This window comes from Danio aesculapii, chromosome 6, assembly GCF_903798145.1.
Source record: "Danio aesculapii chromosome 6, fDanAes4.1, whole genome shotgun sequence".
In the NCBI taxonomy this organism is placed as follows: domain Eukaryota; kingdom Metazoa; phylum Chordata; class Actinopteri; order Cypriniformes; family Danionidae; genus Danio; species Danio aesculapii.
The window spans coordinates 50,323,665-50,339,610 of NC_079440.1; the positions used below are offsets into that span (position 1 = coordinate 50,323,665).

Below are 15,946 nucleotides of genomic sequence, written 5' to 3' on the forward strand. Positions count from 1 at the left end.
TTTATAAATAAACTTCACTTAACAGAGCAAGGAATTTTTCACAGTATTTCCTATAATGATTTTTCTTCAGGAGGAATTCTTATTTGTTTTATTTCAGCTAGAATAAAAGCAGCTTTTAATTTTTTAAATATCATTATAAGGTCAGTATTATTACACCTCTTAAGCAATTTTTTTCGATTCACTCGAAAAATCTTTTTTTTTGCTTGTTCAAACTACTTATTTAAAATGAGCTGAAACAACACAACTCTTGAAATTTCATTGGGACGAGTGTTCAATCCACATAAATTTGTTAAATGTTTTAAGTTAATCAATTAACCAATTTGTTTTAGGACAACATGAATGAATTGTGTGGAACCCTGCATTTTTTACAGAACAAACCATCATTATTTAATGACTTGCCTAATTACCCTAACTTGCCTATTAACCTAATTAAGCTTTAAATGTCACTTTGAGCTGAATACCAGCATCTTGCTGTAAAATATTATGTGCTGTCATCATGGCAAAGATAAAATAAATCAGTTATTAGAAATGAGTTATTAATATAGTTATTTATTAATAAAATGTGTTGAATAATTCTTCTTTCTGTTAAACAGAAACTGGAATATTCAGGGGGCTATATAATGGAGGGCTAATAATTCTGACTTCAACTGTATGAAGCATGCACACAGACTTATGGACCAAAAACAGCAAGCAGAAAAAAGCAACACCTTTGATTCAAGGTTAACTGAAGGGCAGCATCCTGAAGGGCCAATCACTGCTGGTCAAGCACATGCTGTCATGATGACCAGAGCTTCACAATCACACGGAAGCAAACCTCCAGCTCTTTATATCAAATATAAAAGATATCATTCACAGATACTGCATTTGACTTCATGTCTCATAATTGCATACTGAGAATGCAATTCCAGCATAAGCCATTAACTCGTCCGGAAGAATCATCACTCATTCTGAACTATAGGCGCTTTTTCTCATCTATTGCATTTTACTTCCTTTCAGTCTCTGCTAAATAGCAAGAAATTGAAATGCAATCAATCTGCTCCACTGTAAACTGGATTTACGGATGTTCCAGTGTGATCAGGTATGAGGAAATATGTTTTCCGGAGCTCCACACATTGAAAACCTATTGAAAATCTTTTCAAAGTCACCTCAACCCTTCTGCATCGATTTTAAAAAGTTACCCACGGATCCTGAGAGGACAAAAATGTTGGTTTTAAGAATCATAAATTAATGTTCTTTTTCCACTTTTGCTGATTTCTTTATCAGCTCTCACCAGAAAAATACATGCATTTTGAGGATTTTAACCCTTTATTGCTCCTTTAATAACCCTTTCATTAGTTTTTATAATGCCACCATGCTTTGTCCATTTACTAATTGCTATGCCGTCTCAGTTCTCAGAGGTTAATTATTAGAAACAGCATTTATTTATTTATTTATTTATTGTTTTTTAATTTGTGTTTATTTTTTATATTTATTTATTGTTTTAGAGTTTTATAGTTTTTTATTATTTAATTATTTATTTATGTGTTCTTTATTTCTGTTTATTTATTTTATTTGTCAGTTTATATAAATTTATTGATTGTTTTATAGTTTAACATTTAATTATTTATTTATTTTTGTCTATTTATATATTTTTATTTACTTATTTTATTTATTTATAGTTTTTTGTTTATGTATATTTATGTATTTATTGTTTTATAGTTTATCATTTAATTTTACTTTTTTCTTATTTATTTATATATATAAATTTTTGTTTATTAATTTTATTCATTTATTTACTGTTTTAAATCTACTTATTTTTATTTATTTTTATTTATTTATTAATTTATTTTTATGTGCATCACAAAAAAAACACTTTTTACAAATTTAAATATTTAAGCATCATTTTTGTTTATTTATTTATATTGATTTATTGTTTCACAGTTTTTAGTATTTTTTATTTATTTTTGTCTTATTCATTTATGTTTATTTATTTTACTTTTGTTTATTTATACATATTTGTTTATTGTTATATAGCTTATTATTTAATAATTTATTTATTTTTGTCTTATTTATATATATATATATATATATATATATATATATATATATATATATATATATATTTATGTATTTTGTTTATTTATTTAGTTGTTTATTTATTTATTGTTTTTTGTTTATTTACATTTATTTATTGTTTTGTAGTTTTTATTATTTATTTATTTTTGTCTTATTTGTTTATTTTTGTTTTTAATGTATTTGTTTTTATTTTTTTATGTGCATCACATGAAAAATAAAATTGTTTTTATTAAATTTTAATATTTAAGCATAATTATAATTAAATGTTGATAATTATTTTGTCTGCCAGTGCATAAAGCATAAAACTGCTTTATAGTTTTAGAAAAATAGTAGCAAAATCATAAAATATATTTTTAAAAAAGCACTTCAATTAAATAAAGCTGTTTTAATGGGTTTCAATGGGAACATTTTTGATCTTTAGGCATTAAGTGTAACTACTTTTTTGTCTGAAACTACAAAAGTGTGGGGAAACAATACAAAAATACACAATTTTGGCAAATTTTATGCTGTTTGCATTTGTACATCCAAACAAAACTTGAATGAAAAAGACATAAATGTTCATGAGGAAGCACAGGGGTTAAATATCTGTCAAGGAACATTTTAATAATGTCTGTCAGACAGCAGCACATTCAGCGAAAGCGCATATCTCTGAGGGTATACTTATCTTGTCAACTTAGATGAGTTAAATAATGTGCCTGTGGGACATCGCTTACTAACGTCCCCCAAAGACCACCACCACTGTCCTGTCTAGACCTCTGTCCTCATCCAACACGAATGAACTACAGTCAAAATCACCTTCTGGCATTTGGACTCATCAAGTCACTGTCACCTTTTGCTTGCTTATTTTAGTTTTAATAGACATTTAATTTTAGGTAATATTACCATGATTGACTTGACTGCATTTACGCTGTTGGATGAGAATATAAACTGAATTGAGCTGGGTTTTTGACACTATTGTCTTTATTACTCAAGAAAATGCATTACTGATGATTATTCTGTTGTTTATTATTGTCAAGACTGTACAAAATGTTATGTAAAAAAGATGACTTGGTTTGACTTAAGTTTGGAACTGAAGCTTTATTAAAGGATAAAGCAAATATTTAGTAAATATTTAAATTATAAAAAAAAACGAAAATAATTAAAACTAATATTACTTAGGGAAAGGGGAATGTTAAAAAAGAAATAAACATATAAAAGTACTGGAGTCTGTTAAAATGAATATATGCAGTTACCAACAGTAATTACAAAATAAAAGAAAAGAACAGAAAAAAGAAAATAAATAAAAAGGGGGATTCTTAAAATATACAGATGCAGTTAGCGATAGTAACTCCAACATAAAATAAAATATAATAAAATGAAATAAAATAAAATAAAATAAGAAAATGTGACTTTTAAAATAAATAGGTGCAATTAGCAACCCGCTTGTTAAGTCATGACGTACGGAACACTGTTTCTGGGTCCAAGCCTGAACTCATTTGAACTGAGAAAATATTTGTTTATGACCACTTTTTAGTCCTCTCACACACTAAAGTGAATTTTATATAAAATCATTTTGTGCACATCAGTCTCTGGACTTGCTGCATGACAAATACCAAACTTTTAACCATTTTTAAAAAATGTATTACTTTCTGGTTATCAGATATTAGACGTGGATATATACATTCCAATCGTGATTTTCAAAAGTATTAAACCACTTTGTAAACGCTTATTATTACCATTTGATGAGTCTACCCACACTGTCTAATATAGCGCTTGAAGCCACTTCACGTGACATCACACTTGACAAGTGGACAGGAATTCCAAACTAAAATGAAATAAAAAAATAAATATATAAGAAAAGGGGACTTTTAAAATAAATAGAGGCAATTAGCAATAATAATTCCAAAATAAAATAAAATAAAAAAGATATAAGTAAAGGGGACTTTTAAAATAAATAGATGCAATTAGCAATAATAATTCCAAAGTAAAATAAAATAAAAGATATAAGTAAAGGGGACTTTTTAAAATAAATAGAGGCAATTAGCAATAATACTTCCAAAATAAAATAAAATAAAATAAAATAAAAGATATAAGAAAAGGGGACTTTAAAAAATAAATAGTTGCAATTAGCAATAATAATTCCAAAATAAAATAAAATAAAAAGATATAAGAAAAGGGGACTTTTAAAATAAATAGACGCAATTAGCAATAATAATTTCAAAATAAAAAAAATAAATAAAATATTTAAGGGGACTTCTAAAATAAACAGATGCAATTTGTAATAGTGATTCCAAAATAAAACAAAATAAAACAAAACAAAATAAAATAAAATAAAATAAAATAAAATAAAATAAAATAAAATAAAATAAAATAAAATAAAATAAAATAAAATAAAATAAAATAAAATAAAATAAAAAGGGGGACTTTTAAAATAAATATGCAATTAGAAATAGTAATTTCAAAATAAAATAAAATAAAATAAATAAGAGAAGGGGACTTTTAAAATAAAAAGATGCAATTAGTAATAGTAATTCCAAAATAAAATAAAATAAATAAAGATATAAGAAAAGGGGACTTGTAATATAAAGATGCAATTGGCAATAGTAATTCCAAAATAAAATAAAATAAAATAAACAATGATATAAGAAAAGGGGACTTTTAAAATAAATAGATGGAATTAGCAATAGTAATTTCAAAATAAATAAAATAAAATAAATAAGAAAAGGGGACTTTAAAAATAAATAAGCAATTAGAAATAGTAATTTCAAAATAAAATAAAATGAAATAAAATAAAATAAATAAGAGAAAGGGACTTTTAAAATAAAAAGATGGAATTAGCAATCGTAATTCCAAAATAAATTAAACTAAAATAAAATAATAATAAAAAAACAGGGGACTATTAAAATAAAATAAAATAAAATAAAAGTAGTAATAGTAATTCCAAAATAAAATTTTAAAAACCTCAAAAAAACCTTAAGAACAGGAGACAGGAGACTATTGCTCTTCATATTTAAAGACAGTTTAAACATAAAGAGCAATAGTAATACCAGGGTATCACCAAGGCATTCTCAAAATGCTATCTTGATGTTCAATATAAACGCAAAACCATTTAAACATGTCATTTATTAGCTACCACTGTACAAATCAAAGCACCCTAGTACTACCTTTGTCCTTTCCTGAGTGGTTTATCCAATCTAACACCCCTCTGACAGCATCACTTAAAAGTGTCCCCGTTGTCCCTGCCAGCTTTTCATCCCAAACACACACTCGTCCCATGAGGAAGGACGAAGGGACGCCACATCCGCCTCCATACACCCTTTACCAGCCTCCTGCTCGTCAATCTGAGAGCTGTCTTTATAATTATCTTAGGCCGGCAAGATAAAGAATAGCCTCGAAAGATCCTACACTGTAACAGCAGAGACATGCAGAAGAGAATAGCGGGCTGATGCGTAATGCTGATCTGAATGGCTGGAATCATAAAAGCATTGTGTGTCGGTGGGCGTTTGTGTGTTCGGATGCAAATTCCAAAGCAGAGGCTACAGAAGAGCTCTTGAAAAGGCAAACGCTTGAAGTTACAACTGCGCTTTAGTTTGGTTTTATAGTCTATTCATTGCTGTAAGTGCTGTTTTTGTGGAGAATGCTGTAAAATTGTGCTGCATTGTAACATATTGCCAAAGAAATGGGATTTTTAAAGCTATTTTAACCAATAATGTTGCTACTGTACTGAAACAACTGACAGGCTGCATAACCGATAATACTGTAAAAAATAATATTTTTGGTGATCCACTTCCAGCTGCAACCCAGTACTGGGAAACATCCATACACACTCATTCACACACATACAAACGGCCAATTTAGTTTATTCAAGTCACCTCTAGTGCAAGTCTTTGGACTGTGGGGAAAACTGGAGCGGTGCATATAGTACTGTACATATTTACAGTAGTGTCTTTTTACCTTCCAGGAACATCTTCTATGTCTTCAAATGTACAACCTGTATGTTTATCTGAATACAGTTGAAAGCTCTCAATGTGTCATGCTTTAACCAACAAAAGGGAAACACTTATTGCCTAAGACAGAATAAGAGGAAAAGAGACAGCAAAAAACCCACTAAAAAGAAAGGAGAGAAGAAGAGTATAAAGCTAGTTTTTGGTGTGCTGTGCTTCTCTTGGGTCTCTGGTTGCATTAGCATGCAACGCACAGCTCATCTGAGATCATACACAGAGTGAAACCCAGGACCCTCCGTAATTACATTCCAGCATTCGCCATGTGCCTTCACTTTCCTCTTCTCTCCAGACACTGCCTCTTCACAGCCATTAGAAAGCAGCTTTACACATAACCAGCTCTCTCCGTAGTAATAACGCTGTCAGTCAAGCAGACACAAAGTTTCCAGCAGCAGTTGAGGCTGAGAGTTTGCTGGTGTTTGTGGCGTAACTGGATTCAGCCTCTGCCTTTACAAGCACTCAAAGCCAATTACAGAAATGGAGGTGACCTTTACGCTTATGGGATGTGATGATAAACATTGTGTTCAAAAATCCTATGTGTACCATCTTGAAAAATATTATATGATACAAAAGCTATTTATATATAGCCGAGACCAAAATTGTTCATACACCTGGCAAATTCTGACTTTTGTTCGAATGTAAATAATATCAGAGAATATTTTTTTCCAGATTGATGACTCCTGTGCATCGTCTTATTATCTTTTTGAAGAAGCCTGGGTCATTTCTGGCCAATAAAAAAAAACTTGCTTGTTGAATACAAATAATGAATAATAATATGAATAATTTCAGACTGTATATACAGTTAAAGTCAGAATTATTAGCCCCTGTATGAATTCTTTCTTTTTTAAATATTTCACAAATTATGTTTAACAGAGCAAGGAAATTTTCACAGTATGTCTGATAATATTTTTTCTTCTGGAGAAACTCTTATTTGTTTAATTTCAGCTAGAATAAAAGCAGTTTTTAATTTTTTAAAAACCATTTTATGGTCAAAATTATTAGCCCCTTTAAGCTATATATTTTTTTCAATAGTCTACAGAACAAACCATCATTATACAATAACTTGCCTAATTACCCTATTCTGCCTAGTTAACCTAATTAACCTAGTTAAGCCTTTAAATGTGACTAAGCTGTATAGAAGTGTCTCGAAAAATATCCAGTAAATATTATTTACTGTCATCATGGCAAAGATAAAATAAATCAGTGATTAGAGATTAGTTATTAAAACTATTATGTTTAGAAAATCTTCTCTCCGTTAAACAGAAATTGAGAAAAAATAAGCAGAAGGGCTAATAATTCAGGGGGGCTAATAATTCTGACTTCAACTATTATATATTTACATTCATAGATTTATAAAAGATTGAAATTGGCATGATTTTGTCAATAAATATGACAAACCATAAAATGATACTAAATAAAATTAAAATAAAACTATTTACGGACAAACTATTCTAAATCTATTAATTACAAATATTGCTAACTGATTTTCTGCTTATTAATAATAGGTAGCAGTTATCTGTATTAAGGATGTGAAATAAAATATGTAGAATATGCACTTTAAAAGTACAAATAAACAGCCAATTTCTTAATAATAACCAGGTAATATGTCACTAGTTTATAGTGAGAATTGTTTCTTAAACTAAAGTGTTAACCAAACATAAAAAACTAAACAAAAATAAGATAGTAAAAATAATGTTTTTATTATATGGTCTTTATAAAAGAAAAAAAATATTCATTCATTCAGTCATTCATTTTTTTTTTTGACTTAGTCCCTTATTTACTGGGCTCACCACATCGGAATGAACGCCAACAATTCCAGCATAAGTTTCACGCAGCGGAAGCCCTTCCAGCCGCAACCCAGCACTGGGAAACACCCATACACTCATTCAAACACACTCATTCACTAAGGCCAATTTTGTTTACCCAATTGACCTAAAGCGCTTGTCTTTGGACTGTGAAAGAAACTGAAGCACCTGGAGGAAACCCACGCAAATATGGGGAGAATATGCAAACTTCACACAGAAATGCCAACTGGCCCAGCTGGGACTCGAACCAGCGACCTTCTTTCTGTGAGGCGACAGTGCTCACCACTGAACCAAACATGCCGCCAAAGAAGAAAAAAACAAACAAACAAAAAAAACACGTACATATCTAAATACACACACACACACACACACACACACACACACACACACACACACACACATATATATATATATATATATATATATATATATATATATATATATATATATATATATATATATAATTTTTTTTTCTGTCATAAATCTGTCATACGTTTATTAATGAATGACACTTAATGTTCAGGAAATATATAACTTACATTAGTGCACACTCATTTAGCACGTGTACAATAAGTGTGTAAACTACCTACAAAAAAAAGAAAAGGACTTACCAAACATGCCTTGACCTGGAGAAAGTTTTGTCCACTCTGCAAGAAAAGAGAAAAATGCAGACAAATTAAAACTCTGCACACATGCTGACACGACCGTTGCCCTTACAGCCATTACACATAAAGGGCGTTAATTGATTTCACGCTTTTAACACATTCCAGCAATCAATCTCCACCCAGAGCATGCTAAATGCTAAAGGCTAATCAATTGAGCACAAGCCAACTCCTCACGCACTTCAGCACTGCACTTGACATGATAATGACTCGACAAACCTATTAAGGTAACGAAGAGCAAGAGCCAATCGGATAATCAAGAACCACTGGAGCACATCATCAATTAATACTAGCATTTGGCATCACTAAATCCCTTGAAACATCTCTGTCATCCTGAAGAAACTGATTATTATTTACTTTGAATCCTCAGCCTCGGGCAAGCAACAGTCTGGTTTGCTTACTTAAATCAAGCAATGAGGTAACATTTATGCAATATATTGTTCCGCCAAATATTGATGTGAAACACTGATGCACTTTTCAATCTTTTAGACGCCCCTGAGATTATTATTTTGTTCTTCTGCATGACATATGCGGTTATTTTGATGAAAATCTCCACAGTTCTGCTTGACGAAAGACATACAATTGTAGCATTTTGTGGTTGCGAGACGTTAATGAGAGAAGCAGCTTCTCTAGGTTCGTCTGAAGAGCAGCTGCGGCTTTGTTCTAAGAATACGCCATGACTCTACAGGGCTTGAAAACAGCTCAGCGCTCACATGGGCTCTGAATAAGACCTTTCATAAGACTCAAAATCAAAATAGACACAATGCAGAACACAATGGATGTTTTTGCTGAAAAAAAACGTGTCTTCCTTCACTAAAAAATATATTTTTTCACAGATTACTTATTTAAACTAAGCTGAAACATCACAGTTTTAACAACTAACAACTTGGTTGTTTTATGCTTAATGCACTTAAATTTGCAAAAACATTTAAATTACAACATGAAGGAATTGTGTGGAACCCAGCTTTTTTTACAGTGTTGTTAAGTGATAGCGCATCCAAAAAATGAACTTAATTAAGGGTGTCAAAATTAATTGTTTCTTCGGTGCACCGCGATGCAGATAGGAACAATTCGATATTGGTTCAGTTATAAATTATTACCGGTTAATATGTACTGACATCATTTATCTTCAATGCGCGATGTCGCAGTAGAACACTATGGCGAAGGAGGCGAGGGCGAGTAAATAAAACACTCCTACTACTTAAAAGGTACATAATTATGCACAGTTCAACTGCTTGTGAGTTTTCTGGAAAGTCTTTTGTTGACACTGAAGGAGGAACCGCACACGAGCCGCTATTTCACTACTAGGGAGAAATGCTGTAAAAATCCATCTCTGCCTCTCTCTCTAACTTTGGACATTTGACCCGCTCGTGTGTTCGTGAGGTAGCTTTTCCTCTCCCCTTGGCTGTTAAAGCGAAACATGTGGATCCAGACACAAGCGTGCCTGTGGTGCAAGTTTTCTTCACCGTGTCTATTATGGATTCCCTGTGATAACAGTGTATTATGCACATATAGAGCGTAACCGCGGCTGTTTTTCCCACGTCACTCATCGGTGAACAGTGCTTTCACTTCTAAAGCCAATTGCAGCCCTTTCTGTTGAGCGGGTGAAGACAATGACCAATCATAGGGGTGTAAGACCTCGCTTGACAGCGCTCAAAAAGCAAGCGGGATAATATTTACATTAGTTTATTTGCTATAAATGCTCATGCTGTCTTCTGTGCATGTATTGGAGTTTTGTTTGATACATTCAAAATAGTGTTTTCTTTAAGCAGGTCAAATTAAAGGTAGAGTACATATATATAACTGCTTGTATTAAATGGCAAAATTGTATTACAAATAATATATAAATATAAAAATCTTGTGTTGTGAAAAAAATCTAATTTTGTATGAAAAGCATTGTCAATGCACCGAGATATCAAATTGAACTGAACCATGGGACCAGTGTAGGTTCACACCCCTACAGTTAATACTCTCACGCTAGTGTTAGAAATTGTGGTCCCACTTCTGATTAGGTGGCCTTAACTAATATGTACTTACATTAAAATGATTCATTTGTTCCAATGTTCTTATTGTGTAAATACATAATTTTACTTTTTTGATCACCAGCCACGGTGGCTAGTAGATTTCCAACATTACTAGCCACTTGGCATTTTCACTAGCCACAATTTTGTTGTTGGGAAAATCTATTTTCTTTGCATAAATTTGACTTTGACATGCTAAAATTACTTGATTTTTGAAAACTCAGATGTTTTGTTATGTCCACATGCCTCCTCATTAATTTCACTTTTTGTGTGTTGTGAATGAGCTTCCTCAGTGCGCATGAACAAATGGGTTGTGTTGCATTGCAATTAGTTTTTATTTTACATGACTTTTCAGAGCTCAAAATTAAGGATTTACCAAATTTACCTCTGACCACACTCTGACCATAAATAAATAATTATTTCTTTGCCACATATTTTAAATTTGTCAAAACAAGAAAATATAGGTGTATACTATACTTCATAGCTGTATACTATATATATATATATATATATATATATATATATATATATATATATATATATATATATATATATATATATATATATATATATATATATATATATATATATATATTAAATGCAAATTAAATGTATATATATTCACATGGTAGTATTTTCTAAAAAAAAAAAAGAAAAAAAAGTGGCTCCATTTTGGTGAGAAATTTTATTTTAGCCATTGCACCATGTTCCTACTTCAGGATAATTGCCAACCATTATGGAATATTTCATTGATTGAAATTTTAACTGTTAAAAACAAAGAAATAAGAAATAAGAAATAACAGTAATGAGCAATTCCATGCAAATGTCAACCTAGTCATGAAAAAAAATTAGTTTTTACCAAAATACCGACACTCTTAAGTTTTTGTGTTGGCTTGTATTTTATAGGACTGTAAAAATACTCAAAAATGTCTGTCAATGTTCTCAAACAATTATATTTGATTTACCAAAGTCACGCAAATGGCAATTTCATCTGTCACATCCATAACGGAGAGATGTCACATCCATAAAGTTTTTTTCCTCATAAAAACAAAAATGTTAAATAAATAAAATCAGTATTTTTTATTTTATGAAGAGTCAACTCTTTGCCTTTTGATGAGCATTATTTCTTTTGGGTTGTACAGTTTAATTGACAGAATTTCTACGAAGTTTACGATACTGTAAACTCGCCTAGTTTATTGGTCACATCCATAACGCATGCTTATTTTCCTCATTTAAAGTATAAAGTATGTTTACAGATTTATATTTTTCTGCTCCCATAACTCTGTGGTTCATTCCTGCCAACATTTGACTCTGGGCTAAAGGGTGGGGATGTGTAGGTGCCGTGCAGAGAGTGGCATATTGGAAATTACAAACAGTGGGGTGGGGGGTGGTTATGCACCAGGTTTCTCAGGCCCACTTCGATCGGACATTACACCAATGTCGGTGATCCGGGGGTGTTATAGACTGCACCAAAAAGCTTAGGAGCGGGGTTGGGGGGGAGGGGGTGTTGGACGGGCACAGGGGGTTAAATTCCAGGAGTTTTCCGAGAGACAAAACAGGTATTGTTGGCAGGTATGCTGTGGTTAGTTGTTTTGGAGAATATAAACAAATGTTTCAATATAATATAAACATATACTTTTCTGTGAATTTAAATTTTGAGTTTTTACTGCAAATGTCACATCCATAACGCTGGAATTGCTCTAATACATTAAGAAATAAAATGTAAAACCATGAGATGTGATTTACTATTGTAGTATGTGATCTTGACAAAAAGTATTATAGGAAATACTATAAAAACGTCCTGCTCTGTCAAACATCACTTGGAAAAATATTTTAAAAAGAACAAAAAAATCCACATGAGAGCTAATAATGTTACCTTCAACTGGACATGGCTCCTGTCAATCCACTGCAGTATAACAAGGCAAAATCATTATTCTGTACAACAAACCAAATCTTATTACCTTTAATCCACAGCCTCAGGCAAACAGAATATCAGATTCTTTAGCATAAACTGCATCTTTTCGGACAGTGTATTTAGTTCAAATGACAGATTTTCCAGTTTTTTTTTTGCTTACATAATTACCAAATGAGGTAAAACAACAACACCATGCAATTAGATTATTAAGACCAATAACAATGGCCATACATGTCTGAGCGTCTCCATCACAAAATGTGAAAGGCATCTATAAATAGTAGCTCTTGTATTCATTTCCACAGATCCCCATTCACTCCACTACAACCCAGTGTGAAATGTCCTGGTTTGAAGCACATCAAGTGAAGAAACTAGTCTTCATCAAGTCTCCTTTTAAAATAAACCATGATGAGAGACCATAAAAAACATAATTTCCATCATTTGGTTAACGTCTGCAGCTATCCACAGCTCATCTATTCTTCAGACTGTTAAAATCGTTTCGTCATTTCAGTCACTGTAGGAGTAACTGAAGTGTACATCACTCTAGACTGTGTGCAGAGACTATAAATTAAAGGTAGTGCAATGTAAATAGTGTTTAGTTTTTTGCAAAGGTTGATGGTTTCACTTGGGAAGATCTCAATATATCATTAGGAGCAGCAGGTATTCATTTTGTTTTGCTTAAATATGTTTTTGTACTCTTAAAGTGCTGATACTATAGCTGTTGACTTGCACTGTATGAATTACCAAGAACCATAGTTTTAGTTAAAGAACTTATTTAATGCACTATAAAAAGTCATTAACAGCAAGTGTTCATTTTTGGGGTGAACTCTCCCTTTAAAGGTCCCTTGAAATTAAAATCAAGTTTTATAGATGTTAGTGTCAGTATCTTAATCTAATCAAGTTTGCTACGAAACAGTAACAAGATTTGCATTAAGAAGATATAAACAGCTTGCAGTTTGCCACAGCTGTCTAAATGGTTAAATTCTTTCACATCACTTTATCCCTCAGTCTCTTAGCAAATCTTCTGACCAATCAAATCTGACATGCCCCGCCCCCCTTCACTTTTTTTTTGCTCTTCATTTTCATCTGATGCGCTTGATCTCAATCTCTTTCACTGGCGGAGTTGTGATAAAAACAAATGCTATTTGGCTGGTTTTTTTTAAAGGGGAGGAGCTACTATATGTCCCGTTCTGTCTTTGGACCCTATCATTCACTCGGCGCATTAAGGCACAAGACGTGTTTGGTACAATTTGTTAACCCTACTTTTCACGCTTTGTGTCACCTTGTTTAAATAGCAAATCCACTTGCTCTACTTTGTGGACTCATGGGTGGGCCGGTCTTTAAAGGAGGTGTGTTAAGGCGCATTGTTTGTTTTATTATAAGTAGTAGTATTTATTATATGAATATTTATATTTGTTTCAATGAAAACAAGTTTAGATTTGTCCGTCTGTCGGGTTTTGGAGACGTTTGCATTACCATATGGGGTATAAGATCAGGACATGTGTTTGGATATAAGTCAGTTTTTTGACCACACTTCGGTATTATTGTTCATTTATTCATTTGCTGGAAATTACAACTGAATTTAGAAATAGTTTGGAAACAAAACTTTGTGCTTAAACTAAATTAAATATGTAGGTTAATGGATGTCTCCAGTGGAGTGCGTACAACATTGTTTCCATATTCACAAAAGTAAAGGAGTAAAGTGAAGTGTAAAGTAAAGAGAAAGTAAAGACGCTGAATGGAGGAGGTTCATTCTTTATCCTCGCTGCAGATGGTCTGTTTAACTGTTTCTCGCTAGTGAAGCGTTCAGTTTTTCCACTTACAAAGTCTGCCATGTAAATAGCAAATGCGCCATGGCGCGACGCAGCCAATTCTTAAAGGAAATTGGAGTCTCTGATTGGTTTAATGCATTTTTACTCAAAACACACCCATAACTCATTAAGAGAATAAGCCCAACCAAGACCTGTAGTGCAGAGCAGATATTTTTCAGACCCGAAAAAAGTGGATTCGGATATTCCTTGAATGCTTTTGCTCCATGCGCTTTAGACTTTGCGCTTAGATCATTAAAATAGAGTCCTTTATGTTTAAGCACATTTCAAAGCACAGCTGTCATTTAATTTCTTGCCACCAGGTGGTTCTACATAATCCTCTATTAGGTGAAAAACAATGTTAGGATTGAACTGAGACAAGTGTTGCACATGTATGATGCTGCAAAGTGCGAACAACAATCAATAGCCTTAACCAAATCTTTAAACAAAAGATTGAGACTCAAACTAGCAGTTTTCCAGCCAGAAGAGTGAGGATATGTGCTGTAAATGTCAGATCTCTGCAGGGATTGTGAGCTGTCAGTCACAGCACTGACTCGTCCTGCCAGTGTGTCAACAAAACCAATTAACACACCTCAGGTGGAGCATACGGAGTAACTAATTTTCCATTACCTCGAAGGAAAAGACAAACAATGATCACTCACTTACTGTTTAAGCAGATTTAGGACTAATCTGATAAATTAAAATATAATTTTAGCAACAGTAGCACTTTACATTTACACTTCTATGCTTAAATGTTGCTTAAAGGTCAGGGAGACTCAAAGTTTTAATTTAACTTAAAACTTTCAAAGGTCCCTCACTTTTAAACAGTGATTACAAAGATATACATTTCTGATCCTTTCTTAGTAAAAATGCAGATTATCTAATAATAAAGGCATTTCAAATTTCTATTTCAAGATAAAACTGTAAAAAATAACTGTAAAAATTAAAAAGGCAATCAAATCAGTGCCATTTTACTATAATACTATTATAATTTTTATTTATAATTTGCATTTTTCTTTTTTTTATTTTATTATTAGGTTTCACTGATCTTTTTGTGTGTCTGTATATTTTTTTGTCTAAAACAGTTTTAGTTATTTAGGTTCGTCATTGTTATTGTAATACATTGTTTTTTTATTCATTAATTGTCCTTCAGTCCCTTTATTCATCAGGGGTTGCCACAGCGGAATGAACTACCAACTTATCCAAGAAGGGTATAAATCGAAGTCAAAGCCAGCTCCAAGCGTAAGGGCCTTCGAGCTCCAAGTGGGCTGTACAATGTCTTGTACATGACACAGAGTCCAATATTGTGCTTAATATCTGCTCCACCTACACCACCTAAACCCAACCTACTTGTGGTTTACGTCCCTCCCACTTGGAGGTCACCCAACCTACTTGCAGTGTAAGCCCTCTCACTTGGAGTTCTCCGGGCTGCAGCAATACCTACTTGACTTATCCTGCATATTTTACACAGCGGATGCCCTACCAGCTGCAACCCAGTACTGGGAAACACCAATATATAGTCTACATCAAGTTATACCAAACAATTAAAAAAAAAAAATAAAATTATATATATATATATATATATATATATATATATATATATATATATATATTAGTATTTATTAGTTAATTTTATTTCAAGCAACAAAATGACTTTCTTATAATAACCCCAAGACAAAAGGTCCATGAATAAGCCGCTATCT

General features: G+C 32.0%; 1 protein-coding gene across 3 annotated transcripts in view; it reads right to left on the minus strand.

Annotated features, from left to right (window-relative positions):
• rap1gapb (RAP1 GTPase activating protein b) overlaps positions 1-15,946 on the minus strand; it is an 83,375-nt gene that overhangs the window by 65,243 nt on the left and 2,186 nt on the right. For all 3 annotated transcript variants that reach the window (XM_056460446.1, XM_056460448.1, XM_056460445.1), the window contains exon 2: positions 8,452-8,487. In XM_056460446.1, the coding sequence (XP_056316421.1) occupies positions 8,452-8,487 (36 nt within the window). The remainder of the gene's footprint in view (positions 1-8,451; positions 8,488-15,946) is intronic.